Below are 11,871 nucleotides of genomic sequence, written 5' to 3' on the forward strand. Positions count from 1 at the left end.
CAGATCCGAGGATATGTTGGACACCATGGGGTTGGGCTGGATGGCCTTTGGGGGTCCCCTGGAGCTCCATAGAGAGAGCTTTGTTAAAGATAGAGCTCTCTCTCTCTCTATGAAAATAATAATATTATTATAATATATATAATTAAATATATAAATTATAATAATAAAAATATAATAATAAAATATTATTATATGTATATAATATAAATATAACATAAATAAAATAAAATATTAAATATAATATATATAATAAAATAAATAATAAGAAAATAATAACATAAATAATAATATAATAAATGTATTATAATAAATATATACATACAATAAATAAAAAAATAAAAAATAATATAATAAAATAATAAAATAAAATTTAATAGTAATAAATAAAATGTTACTGTTGGATAAAATTTAATAATAAACCAATAATAAATATATATATATATAATCAATAACATTGAAGAACAAAGAATAATAATAATAATAAACTTTATTTACACCCCGCCACAATAATACACGCAATTTAGCAATAATCAATCAAATAATAATAATAAACACAATAATAATAATAAACACGATTTAACAATAATCAAAGGCATAACAATGAAATATAATAATATATATTTTAATATTAACAATAATATGTAATAATTAATAAATAAAGTTAAATAATATGTAGAAATAATAATAATAATAATAATAATAATAACATGACCCGCCTCCCTTTGTGGTCTAAGAGAGATGATATAGTGAAAGCATAGGCTAACATTTAGTGCTCAAAGGCGAGTTCTAATGGGCTGGAGAAGGCCTCCTTCCTCTCTGGCTCCTCTCCTGCGCTTGCCTTCAAAGCTGCTTCTCCTTCTTTCTCCTTCTCCTTCGTGGTGTTGTTGTTGTTGTGTTGCTGCTGCTTCCCGGGGAGCCTCTGCTTATCTTGCCAACCGGGGCCTAAAAATAGTTGCTGCTCTTTGGGGCTGGAATGTGCCTGTTGGCCAAAGAAGGAGGAGGAGGAGGAAAGGCTTCGGAGGCCCCTTTGCAGCCCCATAAATCCCAGCCCCATTAAGCACCAGTGGCTTTCTCGGCTTCTCCCAGCCGTCGAACCTGGAAATGTCAATGGGTTTGTTTTCCTCTTTGGCAGAAGGTCAGCACTCCCTTTGGCCTCCTCCGCAGACAAAGGACCCATCTATGCTGTCACATCATTATAATGAATGTGCTTGAACTAAATGGCAGTATGGGATCTCTTATTCTGAGGGGGGTGTTTCAGCAGAAGCTGGATGGCCCTCTGTTAGGAGGGATTGGGTGGTGGGTGCACCTTCCTCCCTGGCAGAAGGAGGTTGGGCTGGATGGCTTTGAGGGTCCCTTGGAGGTCTAGAGAGAGAGAGAGAGGCATGGATAGATAAGCACTGATGTAGGTACACACACAAATGCACACTGGGGTTGGACTAGATGACCTTTGGGGGTCCCTTGGAGCTCTATAGAGAGAGATAGACATGGATATATGTCGTGATGGAGATACACACACAAATGCGCACTGGGGTTGGACCATATGGCCTTTAGGGGTCCCTTGGAGCTCTATACATAATGATAGACATAGTCATAGAGATACTGATTGAGATACACACACACACATGAATACAAGAGGTTGGACTAGATGACCTTTGGGGGTCCCCTGGAGCTCTATACAGAGAGATAGACATGGTCATAGAGATACTGACATAGATACAAATGCATTCAGGGGGTTGGGCTGGATGGCTTTTGGGGGTCCCTTGGAGCTCTATGGTGCACACAGATGACCTAGGACTGCCTAGATGGCCCTCTGTCAGGAGGGATTGAATGGTGCCTTCCTCCCTTCCTTCCTGGCAGAGAGAGGGTGGGACTAGATGGCCTTTGGGGGTCCCCTGGAGCTCTATGGAGAGAGATAGCCATGGACATAGACATACTGATTTAGATACAAATGCATTCAGGGGGTTGGGCTGGATGGCCTTTGGGGTCCCTTGGAGCTCTATAGAGAGAGATAGAGGCCCATCAGAGGCCCTGATGGAGATACAGACACACAAATGCATATAAGGTGTTGGACTAGATAGCCTTTGGGGTCCCTTGGAGCTCTATGCAGAGAGAGATAGATAGATATACAAGTTCTGATTGAGATACACACAAAAATGCACATAGGGGGTTGGGCTAGATGGCCTTTGGGGGTCCCTCCTGTAGGTCTGCCTGGATGGCCCTCTGTCAGGAAGGATTGCTTGATGCCTTCCGTTGTGGCAGAGAGGGAGTTGGACTAGATGGCCTTTGGGGGTCTCCTGGAGTTCTATACAGAGAGATAGACATGGTCATAGAGACACAAGTGCACACGGGGGTTGAGCTTGATGACCTTTGGGGGTCCCTTGGAGCTCTATACAAAAAGATAGACATGGACATAGAGGCCCTTATGGAGCGACAGCCACACGAATGCATACAGGGGGTTGGACCAGATAGCCTTTGGGGTTCCCCTGGAGCTCAATAGAGACAGACATGGGTATACAAGCAATGATGTAGATACACAAATGCGCATGGGGGTTGGACTAGATGGCCTTTGTGGGTCTCTTGGACCTCTATACAGAGAAATAGACATGGTTATAGACATACTGACTGAGATACACACATACAAGAGGTTGGCCTCAATAGCCTTTGCGGGTCCCTTTTTCCTCTAGGACTGCCTGGATGGCCCTCTGTCAGGAGGGATTGAATGGTGCCTTCCTCCCTTCCTTCCGGGCAGAGAGAGGGGTGGACTAGATGGCCTTTGGGGGTCCCCTGGAGCTCTATGGAGAGAGATAATAGATCTGAGGAAGATACAAATACAAATGCATGCCCGGGGGGGAGGCGGTTTGGACTAGATGGCCTTTGGGGTCCCCTGGAGCTCTATAGAGACAGGCATGGGTATACAAGCAATGATGTAGATACACAAATGTGCATGGGGATTGGACTAGATGGCCTTTGGGGCCCCTTCTTCCTCTAGAACTGCCTGGATGGCCCTCTATCAGGAGGCATTGAATGGTGCCTTCCTTCCTGGCAGAGTGGGGGTTGGGCTGGATGGTCTTTGAGGGCCCCTTGGAGCTCTATAGAGAGAGATAGGCATTCCCATAGAGATACTAATTTAGATACACAAGTAGACACTGTGGGTTGGGCTGGATGGCCATTGGGGGTCCCTTCCTCCTCTAGGACTGCCTGGATGGCCCTCTGTCAGGAGGGATTGAATAGTGCTTTCCTCCCTGGCAGAGAGGGGGTTGGACTAGATGGCCTTTGGGGGTCCCTTGGAACTCTATACAGACATGGTCATAGACATACTGATTGGGATACACACACACAAATGCATACAGGGGTTGAACTAGATAGCCTTTGGGGGAAGATCCCTTCCTCCTAGGGCTGCCTGGATGGCCCTCTGTCAGGAGGGATCGCATGGTGCCTTCCTCCCTGGCAGAGAGGGGGTTGGGCTGGATGGCCTTTGGGGGTCCCTTGGAGCTATATGGGGAGAGAGAGGCATGTCCATAGAGATACTAATTTGGCTAGACCCATGCCTCCCTCCTCCCCCTCCCTGCCTGGGACCCTCCCATTGGCCTGCCCCTCCTGGCTCTGTATAAAGCCCCTGGGCGGGCGCCGTCCCCTCAGAGGGCGCCATGGCGGGGTCTGGCCCGGGCGAGGCGGAGGCGCTGCTGTCGGGCTTGCGGGCGGAGGTGTCGGCGGTGCGGGCGGAGCTGGAGGCGCGCGTGGGCGAGGCGGTGCGGCTGTGGGCCCCGCTGGGGGAGGCGGTGGCGCAGGCGCAGTCCGAGGCAAGCGCCCTCCGCGCCCAGGTCGAGGCCCTCGCCCAGCAGGTGGCCGCCCTCGCCGCCAGGCAGCAGGTGAGCCCTGCAGGGAGGGAGGGAGGGGGAGGGGCCTAAGAGGGGGCGGGGCTTGTGTTTCATTGGACAGAGGAGGTGGGGCTACAGCTACCCTGTCCAAAGAGGGAGGTAGGAGGAGCCAGTCAGGAAGGGGCGGGGTTAGGGCCGCTCAAGGGGAGGAGACTAAAAAATGACTGACGCCCAGCTTGTGCCAATGAAGGATCCAGCTAGGAGGGGCGGGGCTAGGGGCTGTGCAGGAGGCGGGGAATTGTATTGCTTTGGGACTGAGTCTGGCAGGGGGCGGGGCTTCGGAAGGGGAGGAGCCTAGAGAGTGAGTGACACCCAGCTTGTGGCAATGGAGACTGGAAGATAGGGCCGCTCAAGGGGAGGAGCCTAAAAAGTGACTGACGCCCACTTTATGTCTAGAGCTTGTGGAGGAGACACCTAGGAGGGGGCGTGGCTAGAGCTGTGCAGGGGGCGGAGCCAAAGAGGCGAAGAATTGCATTGCTTTGCGATGGAACTGAGGCTGGCAGGGGGCGGGGCCTCGGAAGGGGAGGAGCCTATAGAGTGACTGACGCCCAGCTTGACTACCTAGGAGGAGGCGGGGAATTGCATTTCATTGCATTTCATTGCTTTGGCCCTGAGGCTGGCAGGGGGCGGGGCTCTAGAGGGGAGGGTCCTAAATAGGGGTGGGGCCTAAAGAGTGACTGACTCCCAGCTTGTGCCAATGGAGGCTGTGGAGGATCCAGCTATGAGGGGGCGGGGCCAGAGCTCTGCAGGGGGCGGGGCCAAAGAGAGGCGGGGAATTGCATTGCTTTTGGAGTGGGCTTGCAGGGGGCGTGGCTTAGGAAGGGGAGGAGCCTAAAAGTGACATACGGCCAGGTTGTGCCAATAGAGGCTGTAAAGGAGCCAGCCAGGGGGCGGAGTTAGGGCAATTCAAGGGGAGGAGCCTAAAAGTGACTGACGGCCAGCTTGTGCCAATGGAGACTAGAAGAGCCAGCTAGGAGGGGGCGGGGTTAGGGCCACTCAAGGGGAGGAGCCTAAAAAGTGACTGACGGCCAGCTTGTGCCAATGGAGACTGGAGGAACTAGCTAGGAGGGGGCGGGGTCAAAGAGAGGCGAGGAATTGCATTGCTTTAGGCCTGAGGCTGGCAGAGGGCGGGGCCTATAGAGTGACTGACGTCCAGCTTGTGCCAATAGAGGGGCGGGGCCTAAAAAGGGACAGATAGTTGCATTACATTGCTTTGGGACTGAGGCTGGCAGGGGGCGGGGTTCTGATGGGAAGTGGGAGGAGTCTAAAGAGGGGCGGGGCCTAACGAGTGACTGACGCCCAGCTTGAGTCAATGGAGGCAGTGGAAGAGCCAGCCAGGAGGGGGCGGGGCTAAGGCTATGTAGGGGGAGGAGCCTGCACAGCCCTAGCCTTGGCATTGCATTTGAGGCTGGCAGGGGGCGGGGCTCTGGAGAGAGGTGGGAGGTGCCTAAACGGGGAGGGGCCAATCAGGAGGGGGCGGGGCTCAGGGGAAAGGGAGGAGCCTAAAGAGTAACTGATAGCCAGCTTGTCTCTAGCCCTTCACTCCCTTCCTTCCTTTCTATCTGCAAGGCCGGCCTCTCTTCCTTCCATACACACCACTTGGATCCTTCCCGACAGATGGCCACCCAGCCAGCCACAGAGAGGATGGATATGGCTATATAGGCGGAGATAGACATAGATCTGATTGAAAGAGATCTGTCATAGAACCCTAGAGTTGGAAGGGACCCCATAGGGCATATCTATAATTATAATAATAATACAAATGCACCCTCAATCCCTCCCGACAGATGGCCAGAGATCTGATTGATGTGCATATGGGTCAAAGAGATCTGTCATAGAACCCTAGAGTTGGAAGGGACCTTATAGGGCATCCCTATAATAATAATGATAATAATAATAATAATAATAATAATAAGACACCCTCAAACCCTCCTGACAGATGGCCAGAGATCTGATCGATGTGCATATGGTTAAAAGAGATCTGTCACTGAATCCTGGAGTCGGAGGGGACCAGATAGGGCATATCTATAATAATAATACAAAGGCACCCTTAAATCCCTCCCGACAGATGGTCAGAGATCTGATTGATGTGCATATGGGTCAAAGAGATCTGTCACCAAACCCTAGAGTTCAGACGGACCCCATAGGGCATGTCTATAATAATAATGCAAAGGCACCTTTAAATCCCTCCCGACAGATGGCCACCCAGCCATAGACAGATGGACAGAGACCTGATTGATGTGTATATGGTTAAAAGAGATCTGTCACTGAATCCTGGAGTTGGAGGGGACCGCATAGGGCATATCTATAATAATACCAAAGGCCCCTTAAATCCCTCCCAACAGATGGACAGAGATCTGATTGATGTGCATATGGGTCAAAGAGATCTATCACTGAACCCTAGAGTTCAGACGGACCCCAAAGGGTATATCTATAATAATAATAATAATAATAATAATGCAAAGGCACCTTTAAATCCCTCCCAACAGATGTCCACCCAGCCATAGACAGATGGACATAGATCTGATTGAAAGAGATCTGTCACTGAACTCTAGAGTGGGAAGGGAGCCCAAAGACCATCCAGTCCAACCCTTTTTACCTACTGTCAAGGAGGAGCCCATCCGATCCCTCTTGCCAGATGGCCACCCGGCCCCTGTGCTTGAAACCCTCCCTCTCTCTTGCTTGGACAGGGCCTGGACCTGGAGGGCCCCCATCCCCAGCAGAGGAGGAGGAGCAGCAGCCAGGCCCTCTTGGTGGAGAATGGGCCCCGCGTTGAGGAGAAGGAGGGTCCCCCAGGTGAGGAGACAAGGGCACAGGACCCCCCCCCCCTCTTCATTGATAGACAGTGGGGCGGGCGGCTTGGCTGCAAGACCTTCCTTCCTCTTTCTTTCCGCAGGCCATGATCCGGAGGCTGCGCTGCCGTGCAGGGCACACCTCCCAGTGACGGCAGTGACCAAGGGGGAGACTCCCGGCCACAACAGCCAGGACGGGCCCAGGGACCCCTCCCAGACAGGTAAGGCAGGGAGGAAGAAAAGGAGGGAGGGAGGGATGATAGATAGAAAGAAGGAAGGAGGGGAAGAATGATGAAAGGCAGGAAGGATGGATGGATGGAAGGAAAGAATGGAAGAAGGAAGGAAGACTGGAAGGATGGATGGATGGACAGAAGGAAAGAAGGAAAGAAAGAATGATGAAAGACAGGAAGGATGGAGAAATGGAAGGAAAGAATGGAAGGAGGAAGGAAGGATGGATGGAATGAAAGAAGGAAGGATTGATTGATTGAACGAAGGGAGGGAGGGAGGGAAGAATAATGACAGGAAGGATGGAGAGATGGAAGGAAAGAAAGAAAGGAAGGAAGGAAGGAAGGAAGGAAGGGTGGACTGAAAGAAGGATGGATGGAAGGAAGGAAGGAAGGGAAGAATGATGAAAGACAGGAAAAATGAGTGGAAGGAAAGAATGAAAGATGGATGGATAGAAGGAAGGAAGGAAAGGAGGAAGGAAGGAAAGGAAGAATTAATTATGAAAGACAGGAAGGATGGATAGATGGAAGAAAAGAATGGAAAAAGGAAGGAAGGAATGAAAGAATGATTGATAAATGGAAGGGTGAATGGAAGAAAGGAAGGGAAGAAGGATGAAAGAAAGGATGGATGGATGGAATGAAAGAATGAAAGATGGAAGGAAGGAAGGATTGATGGAATGAAAGAAGGAAGGATTGGTGAATGGAAGAATGAATGGAAGGAAGGAAGGGAAGAAGGATGAAAGGAAGGAAGGATGGATGGAAAGAAAAAAATGAAAGATGGAAGGATTGATGGAATGAAAGAAGGAAGGATTTATGAATGGAAGGAAGGAAGGGAAGAAGGATGAAAGGAAGACAGGATGGAAGGAAAGAATGAAAGATGGAAGGAAGGATTGATGGAATGAAAGAAGGAAGGATTGATGAATGGAAGGATGAATGGAAGGAAGGGAAGAAGGATGAAAGGAAGGAAGGATGGAAGGAAATAATGAAAGGTGGAAGGAATGATGGATGGATGGATGGAATGAATGAATGAATGAATGATGGAAGAAAGGCATGATGGTTGGATGGATAGATGGAAGAGTTCTGCTCTGATTGGGCCTTCCTTCTCCTTCCCTTCCTTATATTATTATTATTATTATTATTATTATTATTATTATTATTACTATCCTTCCTTCCTTCCCTCCCTCCTTCTAGATGGGAGTCCTCCCACCCAGATCCCGCTGCAGGCCCGGGTGTCCAGCTCAGCCCCGAAGTTCCCTGCGCCCCTCTCAGGTCAGAAGTCACCTTTCCCCTTCTGCCCCAAAGAGAGAGGGAGAGAGAGAGAGGGAAGAGTCCCTATGAAACCTCCACTGATCCCTCTTCCTTTCCTTTCCTACTTTTGTGCAGAGCGGTTCTCCTCCTCCGTGCCGGCCATCAGCACTGAAAGGTGAGCTCCTCCTTTGAGGGTCACAGGGTCAGACTAGATACCCTCTCGGGGCTCCTTCAATAGGGGTCTTTTTACCCCCACTCTGCTGTCCCACCCCAGCAGCCCAACCCTCAAGGGCAGCCCACCCGCCTCTCCTCTTGACCCGGCGGTCAAGCCGCAGGCCGAGCGGCGCAAGGAGCTGGTCCGGTCGCAGACTCTGCCACGCACTTCGGGGGCCCAAGCGCGCAAGGCCCTGCTGGAGAAGTTCGAGCAGGATACCGGAGGCGGACGAGGAGGAGGGAGGTACTTACCTATCTATCTATCTCTATATATACAAAATATCAAATGTAATGATTATATATAATTATTAATATGTATTGTTATATATAATATTATTAATATAAATGTATATTATATATATAATTATGGATATTTATTTATATAAATAATTGTTATCATCATATTAGATTATTATACTATTACAATGACAGGTGGCTATCCAGACTTAGATATTAGATATATATCATATTAATATGTATTGTATATTTATACTTATTATATTATATATCATTATATTAGTATGTTATCATCTTCATATTAGATTATTATACTATTACAATGACAGATGGCTATCCAGACCTAGATATTATATATATATATATATATATATATATATATATATATAAATAGATATTATAATTATTATATTATATATCATTATATTAGTATATTATCATCTTCATATTAGATTATTATACTATTACAATGACAGAGTGCTACACAGACCTAGATATTTTATATATATATGTGTGTGTGTGTGTGTGTACACACACACACACACATATATACATATATATATATTAATATGTATTATATATTTATATATATCTAGATATTATAATTATTATATATCATTATATTAGTATATTATCATCTTCATATTAGATTATTATACTATTACAATGACAGATTGCTACCCAGACCTAGATATTATATATATATATATATATATATATATAAAATTCATATTATATATATATACACACACACACACACACACACACACACACACACACACACACACACATATATATATATATATATATATATATATATATATATATCAGAGGACCCTTAGAGACACCATCAAAGCCCTCCTGACAGATGGCCATCCAGCCAAGGATGGGGTTGAGAAGGACCCCACAGAAGGCAATGGGGGAAAGACTTAGCTGCCTCCTCATTGAGGACTAGCACCTTGTGTGGGATGTGTGTGTGTGCGTTGCAAGCAGCTCTAGCCAACTCGAGCCATGAGGAGAAGTGTGGAAGGAATACACTGATGGTGATGGTTATTATTCCTTGCAGGGGGAGAGGCGGGGGGCGGCCCAAGCTGCAGCGCTCGCAAAGCCTGGGAGTGACCAGCGCCAGCGGCATCAAGCAGATCCTGCTGGAGTGGTGCCGTTCCAAGACCATTGGCTACAAGGTCGGTCAAGCGGGATCACGCCCCTTCCCATAACCTTCACCGCTTGACCACTGACTCGTGACTTCTCCTTTCCCCTTTCTCCAGCACATCGACCTGCAGAACTTCTCCAGCAGCTGGAGCGACGGCATGGGCTTCTGCGCCTTGGTCCACTCCTTCTTCCCCGAAGCCTTCGATTACCAGGCGTTGCAGCCCGGGAAGCACAGGGAGAACCTCGAGACGGCCTTCAGCGCTGCGGAGTAGGCCACACCCCCTTTACATATCGGGGAGGGTGTAGGTGGACTCAAGAGTCCCAGCCCCATTTGCTGGGCACGTCCTGCACAAGTTTGCAGTCCTCATCAAGGACTGAGATGGGCAGAGGATGAGATAGTTGGCAGGGGAAAACCCCATTGGCCACTCTGCCTGCCCATCACTACTGTCTCCTCCTATTCCCTTCCTTCTCAGGGGCACACCCCTTTTTATTCAAATGGCCCTCTTCCCTCCTCCTATCCCCTTCCTCCTTGGGGACACGCCCCTTTTTATTCAAATGACCCTCTTCCCTCCTCCTATCCCCTTCCTTCTATGACTGACACCCCTCACAGGCACGCCCCCTTTTCTTGAGCACATGGCCAGCCTGCTCTTCTTCTCCTGTGAGCATGGAGAGAGGCAAGATGTCTGCTGCAGAGAACGAGATAGTTCAGTAGTTAGCTAGTCCCCCATTTTTTTTAGGGTCACGTGTTTGAATTATGCGTCAACCAACCCCAGGTATCCCTCCCTTTGCAGGAAGATGGCCGGCTGCGACCGCTTGATCGAAGTGGAGGACATGCTGGCCATGGGGCGCAAGCCGGACCCCATGTGCGTCTTCACCTACGTCCAGTCGCTCTACAACCATTTGCGGCGCTTCGAGTGAGAAGAATGGGGGCCGGGACCCCCACCTCATTTCATCCACATTTATCTCTGCATATGTACTTACTCTTCTACTTATGTCTGTGTGCATATGTGTGTGTGTATACATACATACAGCCTGTCCCCAAGTTATGAATGAGAGGTCCTGTGGGTTTGTTCTCAAGCTGAATCTGTATGTAAGTCAGAACTGGGACATTTTTTAAGTGCAACTTGAGCCATCTATTTATTTATTTATATATTTATAAATAAATATATATGTATATACATATACCCACAGTACAGTCTCACTTATCCAACCTTCACTCATCCAACGTTCTGTATGATCCAATGCTTCCTGCCTGGATCCATTGCGATGTTTTGGTGCTTTTTCTGTCCATTTGTTTTGGTGCTTAATGTAATTGGATGTTTAATAGGCTTTTCCTTAATCCCTCCATATTATCCAACATTTTCGCTTATCCAACCTTCTCCCGGCCCGTTTATGTTGGGCAAGTGAGACTCTGCTGTATATATAATTGAGTTTCGGATCAAATAGGGAAGGGTTCACAACCCTTGTAACATTTCCTTTGCAGTCTGTGCCTCTGTTCAGAAGATAATATGTTATTATAGGATAAAATAATATTTGCAACTCGGGGACAGCCTGTATGTCATAATATTATAATATATGATGATGATAATATAATATTTGTACCTTGGGAATGGCCTGTATATAATAATAATAATAATAATAATAATAATAATAATAATCTGGCACAAACCAGTAAAGATGGTCACAGTGATCTGCATACTGGGTGCAGTGCCTAAAGACCTTGGCCTGCACTTAAACACAATCGGTGCTGACAAAATTATCATTTGGCAGCTGCAGAAGGCCACCTTATTGGGATCTGCATGCATTATTCGCCGATACATCACACAGTCCTAGACACTTGGGAAGTGTCCAACGTGTGATCCAACACAACAGCCAGCAGACTGATCTTGTCTGCTGTGGATTCATCTTGTTGTGTTTCTAATAATAATAATAATAATAATAATATACAATATTTGTATCTTGAGAATGTCTTGTATATTATTATTATTATTATGGGATAATATCATATTTGTGTCTTGGAAACATCCTGTATATAATAATAATAATAATAATAATAATAATAATAATAATAATAATAATACATTATTATTATTATTATTATTATTATTATTGGATATCATATTTGTC

The 11,871-nt window shown here is 47.0% G+C and overlaps 1 protein-coding gene and 1 long non-coding RNA gene across 3 annotated transcripts; one reads left to right on the forward strand and one right to left on the reverse strand.

Moving 5' to 3' along the window:
* Positions 1-472: 472 nt before the first annotated feature.
* Positions 473-3,588, reverse strand: LOC137097671 (uncharacterized). The gene is made up of 2 exons (XR_010910350.1): positions 2,636-3,588; positions 473-1,362 (listed from the first exon to the last, which is right to left on the reverse strand). It is a non-coding gene; the product is annotated as an uncharacterized lncRNA (long non-coding RNA).
* Positions 3,589-3,625: 37 nt separating this feature from the next.
* SMTNL2 (smoothelin like 2) lies at positions 3,626-11,762 on the forward strand. 2 transcript variants are annotated; one of them, XM_067472123.1, is made up of 9 exons: positions 3,626-3,869; positions 6,569-6,674; positions 6,775-6,891; positions 8,086-8,163; positions 8,278-8,317; positions 8,420-8,599; positions 9,659-9,776; positions 9,861-10,012; positions 10,536-11,762. In XM_067472123.1, the coding sequence occupies exons 1-9, from the start codon at positions 3,648-3,650 to the stop codon at positions 10,660-10,662; spliced, it is 1,140 nt and encodes a 379-aa protein (XP_067328224.1). In that variant the 5' UTR covers positions 3,626-3,647; the 3' UTR covers positions 10,663-11,762. The 2 variants fall into 2 exon arrangements, with proteins under 2 accessions (XP_067328224.1, XP_067328223.1); XM_067472122.1 differs by having other exon boundaries at positions 3,629-3,869; positions 8,417-8,599.
* Positions 11,763-11,871: the final 109 nt, after the last annotated feature.

Source organism: Anolis sagrei, chromosome 11 (assembly GCF_037176765.1).
Source record: "Anolis sagrei isolate rAnoSag1 chromosome 11, rAnoSag1.mat, whole genome shotgun sequence".
In the NCBI taxonomy this organism is placed as follows: domain Eukaryota; kingdom Metazoa; phylum Chordata; class Lepidosauria; order Squamata; family Dactyloidae; genus Anolis; species Anolis sagrei.